The sequence below is a fragment of the Vipera ursinii genome (assembly GCF_947247035.1).
Source record: "Vipera ursinii genome assembly, chromosome: 1".
NCBI lineage: Eukaryota > Metazoa > Chordata > Lepidosauria > Squamata > Viperidae > Vipera > Vipera ursinii.
Genome location: NC_139512.1, coordinates 2,644,191 through 2,660,280, shown reverse-complemented (window position 1 = coordinate 2,660,280; position 16,090 = coordinate 2,644,191). Strand labels below are relative to the sequence as shown.

At 40.8% G+C, this 16,090-nt stretch overlaps 2 protein-coding genes across 4 annotated transcripts in view; both read left to right on the top strand.

Annotated features, from left to right (window-relative positions):
• MED16 (mediator complex subunit 16) overlaps positions 1-14,277 on the top strand; it is a 30,475-nt gene extending 16,198 nt beyond the window's left edge. For all 3 annotated transcript variants that reach the window (XM_083379626.1, XM_083379627.1, XM_083379625.1), the window contains 5 exons: positions 1,773-1,906; positions 9,728-9,935; positions 10,660-10,876; positions 11,573-11,656; positions 12,729-14,277. In XM_083379626.1, coding sequence (XP_083235752.1) covers positions 1,773-1,906; positions 9,728-9,935; positions 10,660-10,876; positions 11,573-11,656; positions 12,729-12,855 — 770 coding nt within the window. In that variant the 3' untranslated portion in view covers positions 12,856-14,277. The remainder of the gene's footprint in view (positions 1-1,772; positions 1,907-9,727; positions 9,936-10,659; positions 10,877-11,572; positions 11,657-12,728) is intronic.
• LOC310632727 (uncharacterized protein) overlaps positions 1-16,090 on the top strand; it is a 474,991-nt gene that overhangs the window by 149,254 nt on the left and 309,647 nt on the right. The window lies entirely within an intron of this gene.

Genomic DNA, 16,090 nt, shown 5'->3' with positions numbered 1-16,090 from the left:
GATACTCTCATCTGATAATGTCAATGCTTCCCTCTAAATTTTGGCATTCCTAATTGATTTGCAAAACTGACCTTCTAGTATTCTATCTTGGTATCTGTCATGGTTCCGATTAATGAGACAGTTCAAACAACATTCAGGCATTGTTTTTCTAAAAGTCTATAATAATGAGAACGAAGCATCGGCACTCATGGATGGATGCCAGAATCTGAATTCTCCTCCCCTAAACCCATCATTATCATACACAACTCCCTCCCTTAATTACATGTCATTAATCACATTCTCCAATTAACCCAAAACCGTTATCTTGTGTGCCATTCTTATCTAATCTATACATTCGGTTAGCATACTCCTCCCCGCAACTTCTTTATATTCAGACCAAGCAGTTTAAAGAAAAAGGCTGCCTCTTATATTGTCAGAGCAAAAACATCCAATGTTTGCAGTGTTGACAGTATCTTTGTAAAATGGTTTATGGTAGTAATAGTACAACAGAGGAAAAAAAATATTCTTATCCTCTCATTTTATCAATTCGTCTGTGCCTGTGGGTATCCGAGAGTAAAGAAAAACTAGGAGTTAGTTAACTTGAAGGAACTAACAAATTGTGGCAAACTGTTCACCCACACAATTCTCAAGAAGAGAAATTTAAAAGAAATGATTAATGAATTGGGTCCAGTTGGAAAATTGCTCATTCATAATAGATCTGATGAAACATGCTGCTTTAGGAATGTCTCCAATTTTTTAAATTTAAGCTTTTATATACAGGTAGTCCTTGATTCACAATAGCTCATTTAGTAACCATTTAAAGTTACAGTGGCACTGAAAAAAGTGACCGTCTTTCACATTTATGACTGTTGTAGCATCCCCATGGTCACGTGATTAAAATTCAGACGCTTGATAAGCCACTCAAATTTATAATGGTTGCAGTATCCCGGAGGCCATGTGATCACCTTTTGTGATCTTCTGACCAGCAAAGTCAATGGGGAAGCCAGATTCACTGAACAACAGTGTTACTAACTTAACAACTCTAGTGATTCACTTAACAACTGTGAAAAGAAAGGTCATAAAATGGGGCAAAATCCACTTAAAAACTGTCACTTAGCAATCAAAATTTTGTGTTGTGGTTGTAAGTTGAGAACTACCTGTATATGGTATATAAGGAATATATACTGCTCAAAAAAAATAAAGGGAACACAAGATAAGACATCCTACTATTAAATACAGTACATTGTGTTGTTTAAGTGTTCCCTTTATTTTTTTGAGCAGTAAATTTTTATATAAGGGACGTATTTTTCCCCTTCAAATATAGGCATGTTGTAAAATAAAATTGCAATTTGTGTATAGGTAGTCCTCATTTAGCAACCATAATTTTGACCGGCTTTTTAGTCATTAAATGAAGCAATCACTAATTGAAACCATGACTGTGCTACAATCTTACTTTCAACTTTCCTTTCCTTTACGGACCTGCTAAGGTTGTAAATGTGAGGATTGATCACAAAGCTTTTTCATCTCCGTATAACTGCAAACAGGCACTGAACAAGGACTACTTGTAGTGGGAGAATCCTGGGAACTGAAGTCCACACATCTTCAAACTGCCAAGGTTAAGAAGCACCACCCTTCATTTCCCTTGAAAGACGATTATCCAGCTTCCATTTGAAACCCTTCAAGGAAGGGGAAGAAACCATTCCCTGCGGTGACCTGATCCACTGAATGACAGTTCTTCCTAATGTCTAATCTCTATCTGTCTCCTTGAATTTTCCTCCTATTGATCCTTCCAGATATCGACAAAGTGATGATTAATTTGAAGACAGAAGAATTTGTGCTGGAGATGACCACCTTGCAGTCTCTCCAACAATTGATCCAGTGGGTTGGGGACTTTGTGCTCTATTTGCTCGCCAGTCTCCCGAACCAGGTGAGACTCAAGATGACCCATGATGCTGTTTGCTTAATGGAGGGTAGACTTCTGTATCAAATTCACCATTTGAGTTCTAATATTGACGGTTACAGACTGTTTGTTTAAAGTGAGGTATTCTCTTGTCCTTTACATACAGAGAAAAGAATGCCTCTTGCCAGCGGCCCATCTCTTTCCAGTTGCCACATATAGTATAAAGATCGTGGTTGCGGTTTTGATCACACATTATTTTTGAACCGGGAATCTTGACTTAATAATAATGGTGTATAATAATAAGTGGCGACTCGGGGGGGCGGAGCCAACTGTCAGAGCGGGCGGCTGTGTGAACGGAGCTCTCTCCTCGCACAACCTCTCACCCAGTGTTCGCGGGGGCTTTTCGGAGCTTCAGGAGGTCCTGTAGGGACATCCGAAGTTGCAGGCAGCCCGGAGAACCTTCATGAGCGGCAGTTCGTGTTGAAGATCCGGAGAAAGTCTGATGCGAGCGAACCGGGGAGAAGGAGGCCAGTAATGGCCGACATGAAGATCTGACAGAGGGACGGAGCTAGCACGTAAGCAGCGGGACAACGGTAGAGCGGAGCTGACGGAGAGTGTATCCGAATATTAAATAGGAAGCGCTTGTGAAAGAGGTACTGGTTCGAAGTGGGAGCCTCACGGAGAGGGAATAAGCGGCGATAGAAGTCTTGAGGGAGGCGTTTGGCAAAAACAGCAAGGGAAAGAAAGCCGAAGACTATATGACTGTATTCTAGCTGGAGAAAAGCTACAACAGGTCAAAGTCTGAGCTTTGGAGCCTTAGAGACTGAACTCTGGATTGTCGGGCGTGGAAAACGATCAGCTTGGTCTAGTCTGGTCTATCCTGGTAAATTTTGAATTTGTGAACTTTTGAAACTTTTGAAATTCTACTCTACTTGTCACGGGCGGCCATTTGATATAGCAATTTAGTAACTGGAGGTTTGTTTAGTGGGACACCTACTGGTCTTTGACAGCAGAGGAAGACGGAAAAGGTGCCAATTTCTGCGCCGGAAACGGGGGGGGGGGGGGAAAGAAGAAGAACGTGACTGATTATATTCATACTATAGAATTCTATTATATAAATTGCTTAGTTGGTAATAAGTATCTGGCGGTAACTGTTTTATATATCTTTTGTCATAGAGTTAAAAGGTTTATATAAGACTCAGGGTATTATACATTGATAAAACGCTGTTATAATTGGGGAAACATGACAAGTATCTCGGGAGCAACTAAGCCTAGCGCTGGCAAAAAGGCAGCAGCACAGGGACAGGGGATGGCCTCAAGTCCCTCCAATCAGAAATCTATAGAGGATATGCTGCAAAGGGAAAGATCTAACTCGAATTCCTTTAAAGATTTACATGCCCTTTTGCAAAACCTACACGAGGCAATGGCCAAAAACCACGAGGAGATGAAGAGAGAAATAGGCCAAATAAGAAACGACACTGGTGAATTAAAGGGGAAAATCCAAGCGATAGATGATAAATTTGAAGGGATTCAACAGCAATTAGTCAAAAATGAACAAAGACTTCAAGATATGGAAGCTAGAATGGAAAAAGAGGAAAAGAGAGTAGATGATTTAAATGAAACACTCCTTCAGGCTAATAAGGAATTAGAAACAACAGTCATTTTTCTGGAAGCAGAAAAGGCTGCTCATTATCTACGCTTCCAGAACGTTCAAGAAAAAAGAGGGGAAGATCTGTTGGTCATGATGGCAGAACTGATGGCAAAGGCACTCGGTGTAGGGAAGGAGGAAATGCTGGCGGAAATTGATGAAACATACAGGGTCCAAACTAATTATGCGAGAAGGCACAACCTCCCAAAAGAAGTACATGTAAGGTTAGTTAAAAAATAAATTCGGGATGAGCTTCTGCATAGATCTAGAGAGGAACCATTAGAATTTCGGGGCCAACCAATCACCATCCTTAAACAGATACCTAAAAGGATGAGGGATCTGAGACGCGGCTATCAATTCTTAACATCCAAACTAATAAGAGAAAATGTAAACTTTAGATGGCTAACTCCAGAGGGTATTCTTGTTACGTGGCAGGATAGAAGGCATAGACTGGACACGATAGAGAAGGCAGAAGATTTTTACAAACGCCACTTCCATAGCCAAGAGGAAGTAGATTTAGAAGATCAAGATGGAAGGGAGGTAAGAGAAAGAGATACAATACGTGTGGCAATGGATGGGAAGATCTTAGCTACAGAGGATAGAAGGAACAAATCCGGTGAGTTAACAGAGAAACATGGAACTAGAGACAAGGAAGAGAGAGAGCCCCGAATCACGAGATCCACAAAAACCAGAAATAAGTAAGATGAAGGGAGGTGAGTGTAGTATTATGTCTGTGAATATTAATGGATTGAATTCGCCAGTGAAAAGGCGGAAATTTTTTTAATAGGCTTATTCACCAACAATTGGATATCGTGGCAATACAAGAAGTCCATATAAAGGAACAACAAAAATATTTGTTAGTACAACCAAGAATAGGGAACCTATTCGTTTCCTTAGACCGACACAAGAAAAAGAGAGGAGTGGCACTATATGTAAACCCAAAATTGACTGCAAAACAAATTTATAACGATAAAGAGGGTAGAATACTGATAGTCGAGGTTATAATAAATCACAGGAAGGTCATGATGGTAGAGATATATGCCCCAAACCATAACCAAGAACAATTTTTCAAAACACTTCACAATAAGATATGTAGCATTGATTATGAGGAGATTTGTTTAATAGGAGATTTTAATGCTATCCTAGATATAAATTTGGATTATATGGGAAAGACGCTTAGGAAAAAGAAGAGAAGAACTCTACCGAGATCTTTTCTTAACTTGGCTGAGGAACTAAATATCCAAGATGTCTGGAGGGAAAGAAATCGTAAGGCTAGACAGTATACATATTACTCCAACCGACATAACTCATGGTCTAGAATAGACATGGTATGGATGACGAAAGAAATTAGTTCAGAAATAGACGAGGTACATATAGCGACAGGTACTTGGGCAGATCACAATCCTATTAAACTTATCTGGAAAGGTTCCAAAAAAATACCCAGATGGACGCTTCAAAGAGCAATTTTAAAAGAAGACGAACTCAAATCTAAGATGGAGAGAGAACTAAGTTTTTTCTTTAAGGAAAATAAAGCTATAGACACCTCAGTACAAAACAATTGGGATACAGCTAAGGCAATGATGAGAGGGGTAGCGAGGGCATATATGGTATATAAAAATAAGGGGAAAAGACAACAACGGGAAAGATTAGAAGAGGAATATAAGAGCTTAGAAGTTATACTCCAACAAGATCCACAAAAAGAGAATATCAAGCAATCTATGGATCTGATTAAACACAAACTTAACATTCTAGACAAAGAGAAATTGGCACAACAATTGAGAAACACGAAACAAAATTTTTTTGAAAATGCAAATAAACCGGGCCGGTGGCTCGCATACAAATTGGGAAAACAAAAGGGGAAAAACTGGATTCACGAACTACGAGATGAGGAAGGGAGAATATTCCACCAGGAGGAAAAAAAAAAATTATAGCCCAGGAATTTTATGAACGTTTATACAAAGAAGATAGCCAGGCAAGTGTGGAGAAAATGGAGGAATATTTTCAAAGAGCCAAACTACCTAAGGTCACAGAAGATACCAGAAATATGTTAAACGAGGAAATTCGACTATCTGAGGTGATAAAAGCTATTAATGCACAAAAGAATAATAAAGCATCGGGACCCGACGGTCTTCCATCAGAGATTTATAAAGAATTACAAAATATCCTAGCTCAACCCCTAGTGGAGGTATTTAACGCAGTATTAGAAGGCGCAAGGACGCCTAAATCTTGGCTAGAGGCAAACATAACCCTTATTCCGAAAGATAACACAGACCATACATTAATCCAAAATTACAGACCCATATCACTTCTTAACTCGGACTACAAGATATTTACATCAATTATAGCGGAACGATTGAAACGATTTCTGAATGATTTCATACACGCAGATCAAAATGGTTTTCTCGCTAAGAGACACACTAAGCACAACATTAGAATAATATTAGATACATTGGAGTACTATGAATTACATAGCGAACAACAGATGGCATTACTTTTCTTAGACGCCCAAAAGGCATTTGACAATGTTAAATGGTCTTTTTTGTGCCAACAGCTTAGCTTTATGAATATGGGAGAAAAGTTTATAAATATAATTAGGGCAATTTATGACAATCAGGAAGCAAAAATAATTATTAATGGGGAAGCATCTAGCAAGTTTCAAATTCAAAAGGGAACACGGCAAGGCTGCCCCTTATCACCGTTGCTGTTTATATTGACTCTTGAAGTATTAACGAGAACTATAAGAAACGACCCAAAGATAAAAGGATTAACCATTAAAAAGGAAACCTTTAAATTGCAAGCTTTCGCGGACGATCTAGTTTTTATTATGGAGGATCCATGTCAGACGGGACCAAAGCTATTGGAAGAATTATCTAAATATGGTGAGGTTGCCGGACTGCGAATAAATAGAAATAAGACCAAGATGATTGTTAAAAATATGACCAATAAACAAAAAGGTAATCTGGCCGAAATTACGGATATAGAAATAGTCAAGAAAATAAAATATTTAGGGATTAACATTACGGCTAGATGCACTTCACTCAAAAAGGATAATTATGATAGTGTAGTGAATCAAATAAAAGGTGACCTGGAAAGATGGGGAAACCTAAAACTCTCATTATTGGGAAGAATCGCTGTCATTAAGATGAATATTCTGCCTAAAATCCTGTTTCTGTTTCAGAATATCCCAATTCAACTCGACTCTAAATTTTTTCGAAATTTGGATAAATTATCACTAAATTTTATTTGGCAGGGGAAAAAATCAAGAATTAAATTGAAATATTTACAAGACACGAAGGAAAATGGGGGTTTTGGATTGCCAGACTGGGAATTATATTACCACGCCGCGGCCCTGAGCTGGATTAGAGAATGGGTAATCTTGAGAAATAGAAGACTATTAACTTTAGAGGGTCACGATTTGCAATATGGCTGGCATGCTTTCCTATGGACGGAGAAACAAGGTCTTTTCTCGCATTTTCAAAGACATCGGATCAGGCAAGCGCTACTCAATACTTGGAAAAAAATTAGATCTCACAATTACACCAAAATACCGGTCTGGCTATCCACCCTTGAAGCGATAGTTTACCCAAATCTGTTTGATTTGGGTAACATAATCTCATACAAGGATATTCTGAATGAGGAGGGGGAATTGAAACTTAGGAATGAACTAGAATTACAAGGTATAAAACTCGATTGGTGGGCCTACTTACAAATCCAATCGAGATTTAGGAAGGATAAAAATGAATGGGGGATATATACCTCTGAAACAGCATTGGACAAAATATTATTGGGACCGGACTCTAAACAAATAAGGAATTTTTATAAATTACTTTTGGGATATAAGCTGTTTGAAGAGCAAGTGAAAGACCCCATGTTGATCTGGGCTAACAATTTAGGACATAACATCGACCTAGATACTTGGCAAACAATTTGGGATAGGAATAAAAGGATAACACTGGCCTCATCGTATAAAGAAAATTTATTTAAAATGTTTTACCGATGGCATCTTCCCCCAGCCCGCTTAGCAAAAATGTACACAACAGCATCTCCCAAATGTTGGAAGTGTTCTGAAGAGATAGGCACATACTTCCACACGTGGTGGTCTTGCAGTAAAACACAAAAATTTTGGAGAATGATTTGGATTTGGCTGAAAGAAATATTGAAACAAGATCTGGAGTTTAGTCCAGAACTTTTCTTGTTGGGAATCACGAAAGAGAAATATCCTAAAGATGTGCTATACTTAACGATCCATATTATCACAGCAGCTAGAATATCATTTGCGCAAAAATGGAAAAAGAATGAGATCCCAGGACAAAAAGAGGTTATTAGGAAAATTTGGGATTGCGCTGAAATGGACAAATTAACTTTGGAATTAAAGAATAAAGATCAATCAGACTATTATAGAATTTGGAACAAATTGTATCTTTGGATGGATAAAAAGAAAGGTCTCTATTAGGTTTTACAGACTAGCTCACTGTTTTAAATATTGTGGTATTTCACCGATTTGTAATCTAAGTGTATTTAAGTGTATTTTTGATGTACATATATACATGTATATATATATATTTAAACATTGTAGACAAAAAGGTTTGTCAGCTCGCTGGTACTGTGTCCAATGTTTTTAAATAATAAATTTAATTTAAAAAAAAAAAAAAAGTGGCGACTCTTTGTTTTACCCTGCACCCAAACAAATCAGGAAGAAAGAGCCCATTACATATGTGGGTTCACCGTTTATTGAAGCAAAATGGCTAGACTGGTGCTTTTTCCAGCTTGGCAACTTGAAAGATACGTGGATTTCAGCTGCCAGAATTCCCCAGCCAGTGTAGGTCATGGGAGTTGAAGCCTGCATACTTAAAAGTTGCCAAGTTTGAAAAACAAGAATTATAAGCCAGTTTTTAATGAGAAGGTTGTTTTCGATTGTTTATTTTGTGCCTGGAAAGTTCTTACAGAGGTTCTTGCAGTTTTCTTGACAAGATTTCAGAAGTAGTTTGCCATGGCCTCTTTCTTACGGCTGAGGGAGGATGAGAAGGTCGCTCAGCTAACTTCATGGTTAAGACAGGACTGCAATTCCCAGTCTCCCAGTCTCTGGACTGATGCCTTAACCATTACATCAAAGTGACTTAGTTTATGCAGTGTATGTAATGATTCGTGTGGATCCAGCTGTTATACATCCTTTCTTGTTTGTTTATCCTACAAAATAAACAAGAGTGTGTGTACTGGTATACTACCCCATTTAGAACCCAGCTAATTAAACTGAGATTCCTAGCTGTAAGTGGTGTACCCAGTGCACGAGTCATCGCTTTCTGTTGAATATTTTATTTCTTATTCTTATTTATGCAGAGTTGCTTCGCTTACTTAAAACTGCCTTATGTCATTAGCTGAGATTTCTGAAACTGAAGCAGTCCTAACTATTGAACCCCAAGTATCTTTAACCAAAGAAAGTGAGACGGTCCCGTCCCAGAGAACCACTGTTGGTTAAGATAAGACAGTCTGGGTAGCCTTCAACCCTTTATCCCCAATCCTGCCTTGATGATTACGAGTAACCTCATTAGAAATAATGGGTTTGCTCTGGAAATCAAAGCAGAGGCAGAATTTCCAAAGATAGGCAGACAGGGGCATTTAAGGATATTTAATCCATAATGCAAATTTTGTCAGATTTGGTGTAGGGTCACTGCTGTAGGGTAATTCAAACTCCTTGTAAGGACCCACTTCAAATAACCACCCAAGAAAGCAGAACTCTTGAAACAGGCATTGTCTCAAAAGGAAACTTTTATTAAGGGTCAGTGACAGTAGGGAAGTCAAGGCAAGGTCTGGGGAAAAACCGACCTGAAACGCTATAGTTAAGCATGCAGTATTCCTCCTCCCACCAAAGTCATAATGTCCATTTGAAATCCAGAACCGGTTTCACTTCTTTGTAACCGTCTCCCTGATAAGGGAGACACATTCCTTTCTCAAGGGGATGGAGACAGCAAGAGAGAGTAGAAAGCGAAAGTTATCCCAAGCTAATGCAAAGATTCCCCCCTCCCCCAATAGAACGACAGGCCCCATGTAATGGATAAGGGTTTGGGGACCTGCCACTCCTAATCAATTTGAACATTTCTTTTGTTCTGTCTTCCAATAAGTCTTACCGATACTGTTAATTGTAGAATTGTGTGCATCATTTTTGCCTTCGACTAACTTCACTTTCCTTTTTCTGCCTTTAGGGTTCTGGGCCAGCATCAGGACCTGTTCGTCCAGGTCACAGTTTCCTCCGGGACGGAGCCTCGCTAGGCATGCTCCGTGAGCTGATGGTCATGATCCGGATCTGGGGCCTCTTGAAACCAAGCTGCCTTCCCATTTATACAGCCACGTCTGACACACAGGACAGCATGTCCCTCCTCTTCCGACTTCTTACCAAATTGTGGCTGTGCTGTGAGTGCTCTGATGTGCTGCCAAACGAGGGGGAGGTGTGGCTTGAAAGTTTGGAGCAGAAAGAAATGCTGTGCAGAACGCGCCAAGTGTGATTCAGAGTTCAGGAGGGCCATTTGAGCCATTTTGAGCGCAAGACAAAAAAAAAACCTTCCAAACTTGGCCAGAATGGTTTTTGATCCAGATTGTTTCAATATTGTTTTATGAGACAAATCTCATGCACCCTCGTTTTTCACTTTAAGATGATCAAGAAGGAGGCGAGATAGTCCTGTCTGATGGGTAAGCTACCTGTGGCCCAGACTTGAGAGGAAAATTAGCCAGAGATGCTTTTCTTTGAAATGGATTTAAAAAAAACCAACATTCCCATAAAACAATGGAAGTTACAGTGAAACAGCTTTTTCCTGCCTGTCTACTCAATCTTTAAAAAAAAATAGAAATCCCCTTCATAGTTTATCTAGAAATGATTCCCAAGTGAAAATAGATGTTTGTGATCAAACAGACCTAAATTCTGGGAGTTGAAGTCCACAGCTCTTAAAGCGACCAAGGTCAAAAAACATGATCTAAAGCAGGAGTCTTCAAACTTGGCCCTTTAATGACTTGTGGACTTCAACTCCCAGAATTCCTCAGCCAGGCACACTGACTGTGGAATTCTGGGAGTTGAAGTCCACAAGTCATTAAAGGGCCAAGTTTGAAGACCCTTGGTCTAAAGCCTTTTCTCTTGAGGCAGGTCGTGACGAAGGGCATCCCAGCGAGCCAGACGATAACTTGATCGACGAATGCTGCCTCCTACCCAGCCAGCTCCTCATCCCAAACATGGATTGGCTTCCAGTGAACGATGCCATCATCAGCAAGCTGCAGAATAAGCAACCTGTCCGCCTGCAGTTTGGAAAGCCTCCTGGAATCGTTGGACACTCCACTTCGGTTCCGTGCGATGCATTTACCAGGTGCATTGAGGACAGCCCAGTTTTTCTCTTGACACGACAGGGAAGCTCCTTGGCCCACTGGAAGGATTGTCCTTTATATATTTTACTCTCGCTTAATGCCTTTACAGTACTCGCTGAAAGATCAGCTCACTTTAATACAGTGTTTTTCCAACTTGATTGCTTTAAGACATGTGGACTTCATCTCCCAGAATTCCTCAGCCAGCATAGCTGGTTGGAGAATTCTGGGAGAGGAAATCCATACATCTTAAAGTGGCCAAGGTGGAAAAGCACCGTTTTAATAGATCCATTTATAAACAAGCAGAAGGAAAAGAGATACTGAAATACAAGTTCCTTGACTTAGGGATGAACTGGGGCCAAATTAGCCACAGTTTTAATTTTTATACAGCCCACGAGCCTCAGCTCCATTTTGCAACTCCTAGTGAAAGCGGGTCACTGATTTTAGAGCAGTGTTTTTCCTTGACTATTTAAAAAATAAGCACCAAAATTGGGTATATTAACTCTTTGCAACCTTCACTAACCCAACTGTGTTAGCTTTTAAAAAGCTGTTGCCCGCTCCTATCCTATATGGAAAAATAGAGGCAGAGAAATCAGTCGCTTCCTCTTTTGATGGCATCGTTGTGTTATCACCCTAAAAGATTGTCTCTCTCCATGGCATTTGGCACTGTGCTATCTAACAAGTGTTTTCTTCATTCCCAGGACAACTGGATACCCAAAGATTGACCACCTGCGGCGCCTCCATCTTGGAGCTTATCCTACTGAAGAATGCAAGTCCTGTGCGAGGTTAGTATCCCAGGCTGAGGGAAGGAATGTTCATCCTCCAAAGAATTTATCTTAAATTTTGAATCTAATCCCCAACTGACTAAAGATAAGCAGATGTAGGAGAAGAACAGGCAGAACTGTGTGTGTATGTGTGTATGTGTGCTGTGGAATTAAGTGAGCCATCAGCCTAGAATCCTTACATTCCCACAAATGGCCTACGTCCAAGCCCTCTTGAATTCCATTGATTCTTATCTAGTGCCAATTTAGTGACTAGATTCTTGTTGATAGGGTTAAGCAATAAATCTTAACTGCAACTTAACTATGGTGCTGATTCTTCCTGCCTTACAGCAGAGAGAAATTGCAGTTGTGGGTCAAAGTTTGTAAAGGGTGTAAACAGGTTTCTACACAGAGTTGAGACAAAACCCCTAAAGATGGCCCTTTTCTTTATAAGTTGTGGAGGATATGCAGAAACCTGGTATAAGGTACAGGTAGTCCTTGACTTATGACCAGATAGAGCCCACAATTTCCATTGCTAAGCAAGACAGCTGTTAAGTGGGTTGTGCTCCATTTTATGACCTTATTGCCAGGTTTATTAACTGAATCTGGCTTTCCCCTTTAACCTTGCTTGTCAGAAGCCAGCTAGGAAGGTTACAAATGGTGGCCACATGACCCCGAGACAGTGCAGCCATTATAAATACATGCCAGTTGTTAAGTGCCTGAATTTTGATCACGTGACCATAGGGGTGGTCACCTGACCTAATATTCCTTTCCTCCTCCTATTTTCCCCACAGCCACAACCCTGTGTGGTGGGTTGGGCTGAGCCCCAGTGACTTTGGGTCAGGGGTCTTCAAGCTTGGCCCTTTTATGACTTGTGGACTTCAACTCCCAGAATTCCTCTGAGGGATTCTGGGAGTTGAAGTCCACAAGTCATAAAAGGGCCAGGTTTGAAGACCCCTGATCCAAAGTCACTTGGGCTCATGCAGGGGTCCCTGTAAAAAAATAATAATATTAAGACATTTTTTGAGGAGACCGTTTTTTGTTCCACACCTGTGGGGAAGTTTCTCAGCAGGATGGCATTTTGTCCCCTGTTTAGGTGCGGCTGTGTTACAATGCTCCGTTCCCCAAATAAGACCACGGCTGTGAAGCAGTGGGAGCAGCGATGGATCAAAAATTGCCTGTGTGGTGGCCTGTGGAGGAGAATGCCCCTCAGCTACTCATGATGGACGCCAGGACTCTTTGCCTTCCCCAGTTGGGATGCGTGAGGAATGGACCACCTTTCCGTGGAGTTTTGCAGCTTACTCCATTAAAAAAATAAATCCTGAAGGAAAACAGCCAGTATAAGAAACTCAGGAAGAGTTGTGGGTGGCTTTATCCATCTCCTTGGAGGAGCGACTTTCCTAGGCCAAAGCACCAGAGAAATCAATGGGAGATGTTGGAGGAATTTAAATTGATTGACACTTCTAGTATCAAGTGGAACTTGGCCAGTGCCAAAAGTTGCATTGATCTCCCCTATTTTGCATCACAGTCTTTTTCCTCTTATTACAAATGGCAGCTTTCGGCTCAACATTCAGGAAGGGTTAAAATGGTGCATTAAAAAAATGCATTTGTTTTAGCATTGTTCAAGGTGCAGAAAAGTAGACAATTGTAGGAAAGAGAAGGATTTTTCCTGATGTACAAATCTGCTTCCCACAGAGAATTGGGGGAAAACGTTTGTTTTCCCCTGTTTTTCTGTCCATATGCTCTTGCTTGAAAATTCCCAGTATCTAGGAAGCTAATGTGTTGGGAAACCAAGGCCAAACCAGTTCCCATCCTTTTCTACTTCTGCCTGCAGTCTGGAATAATCTAGTTTAAAATCCTTCCATTTCAGGAAGATTTGGTTCTTATCTCACCCTACAGCTGGAATGTCTGCTTTGGAACTTCTCAGCTCTACATACTTCAGAGACCATTCCTGTGAAAAATATGTGATGATATAAGGGTTTGAAAACCACAGCTCTGATCTTGTATTTTTTTTTTTTAAATTTCCTGGTATATGAGACTGTGATCCCTTTGTCAAATCTACGGGGGGGGGGGGGGAAGGAGCTGATGGCTTTCTTGGTGCCCAATAATTCTGTGTTTTCTCAGAAAGTGAAGGCAGAGAAGAAGATGAAAGCATTCGTGTATAAGTGATGATTTTATAGACACAGTGACAGGATCTGAGTTTGTACAGATTGTAATTACAGAGTTTTGTATGTTTTGTAAATGGAGAGCTTTTTTTGTTCTGTGTTTTTCTCATGAAGTATTTCCCTCCCTCTCTGAACTTTTAAAGCAACCCCCCCCCACACACAAAAGGAACAGCCTCCCCCCTTCTTCCCTCCCTCCCTCCCTCCCTCTCAAATACATCTTGGAACAGATTTTACATTCCTTCTGTTTTGAAGTTTGCTTTGTCATTCTATTTTCAGGAAATGATGGGAAAAAATGGGGAAGGAGGGGTGAAAGCAGTCAAAAATAAACCAGGACCAGCAATTCTTGATGGTTTTTTGTTTTTGCAGCGATCAGCCAGTTAATACAGGTAGTCCTTGACTTACAACCATTCATTTAGCGACTGTTTGAAGTTGCAGCGGCACTGAATAAAGTGACGTAGAGTGGTCTTTGCACTTAGGACCATTGCAGCATCTCCATGGTCATGTGATCAAACTTCAGACGCTTGGCAACCGGCAACGGTTGCAGTTGAAATCCATTGTCAAAAATGTGGATCTTTTCTAAATGCTTTCTTCCGTTTCTCGTCAATAATTCTTTAGCTCTATTGTGTTCTAGGTTACAGGGAACGTTTTTCAAGTCACATCACTTAAAAGTAACATTTTTAAAACATGTTCTTATGCATTCACATAAGGACATAGCATATAAGCGATGCTTGAGCAGGTCCACGAGATTGGGACACTACTCAGCCTCTTCACGAACTTTTGTCCTTGTTACCTGCTGGGCGGGGGCTCCGTGGTATCCGAAGCAGAACATCCAGATTCAGTCACAATGTTCTGTACCAGCCTGCTACCGGCCCTGCAGAAAAGGCAACCCCTTTACAAACGGCAAGAGGCTGGAATTACGTCTGCCAAATTTATTACTACAAAAAACAAACAAGACACGAACCAAGATACAGGAGCTTTGAAACACTATCTGAGCGGTTGCTTTCAGCAAACCAGCCCTCCCCACACATTCCCTTTATAAAGAGTTCAGGGCGTGGCTTCTCTCTGCCTTCTTCCGAGAAGCCCCACAGCCTTCCTCTGTTTACTCCTACTTGACTGCCTCCTGTGTCGGGTGTCCTTGAACAGGGCCAGCTGTGGGTCATCTTCATCCACACTGTCAAGCTCACACAGCTGGGTGACCAAGTGGGAGGGGCCTGCCTGAGGGCTATCATCAGCAAGATCTTCAACCCCCTCAGCAAGGTCTTCAACACCCCCCTCCTCCTCTGAGTCGTCCGACCCAACTGCCGAACCCACAGGCTGACCCTGAATCACAACACACAATTTTGTTCCATATAGCATCAGCCTTGTGAAATCTCAAGCTTCGTCTTTCCACTATGTATTCAAGATGGACAGCGATTAATATATATTATGTATATATGTATAGGTGTAGGTCAGGAGTGTCAAACTCGATTTCATTAAGGGGTGCATCAGCATTTTGGTTGCCCTCGGAGGGGAGGAGGGTGTGTTTGGCTGATGGGTGTGTGTGGCCAGCTCGACATCCTGTTGGAGTGCACCTGTAGGGGCTGGCTGGGGCTGTGAGTGGGTCTTAAGCAGAGGGGGACGGGACCAGGGTAAGCAACGGAGCCTGGTCCACCGTCCCTCTTGGTCTGTGCAGGGGTCCTCGAATGGTAGCATTTTAATAATACCTAATTTCCAGTTTGGGTATTTGCAACCTTAAGTGAGTTCACATTTAAATGTAAACTAAATGAATTTCTTTCCCATTTCCAGGTGGAAATCAGGCCAGCACCAAACCTGTAGCAAAAATTTGTCCTGGTTTTTAAAGGAAAGAGAAACCTCTTTTACATTTTTATTGTAGAGATTTACTTTTGAGATATTACCTGAAGAGAAAGATGTTTGGATTCCAGAATATGTGAGCACCCTCTAGTGGAAAATAGAAGTCATTGCTTGCCTCTGGAAAACTTCTACATATAGTAATCCTGCCTGACAAACAGCTATATTTAGTCCCCAACTTACGACCACAATTGGGACTGGAATTTCCATTGTTAAGTCATTGTAGTTGTAAGTCATGCTGAACCAGAGTTTACAACAATTTTATGGTGGTTGTTAAGTGAATCAATAATCATTAAGGAAATCCAGCTTCCCCAGTGGGTGTTTTTTGCCCGGAAATTGGCAAAAAAAGGGTTACAAATCATATGATGTAACTTTAGGATGCTGCAACAGCTTGTAAATGTGAGCAGCCAGTTGTCAAGTGCTTGAATTGTGATCATGTGACCTT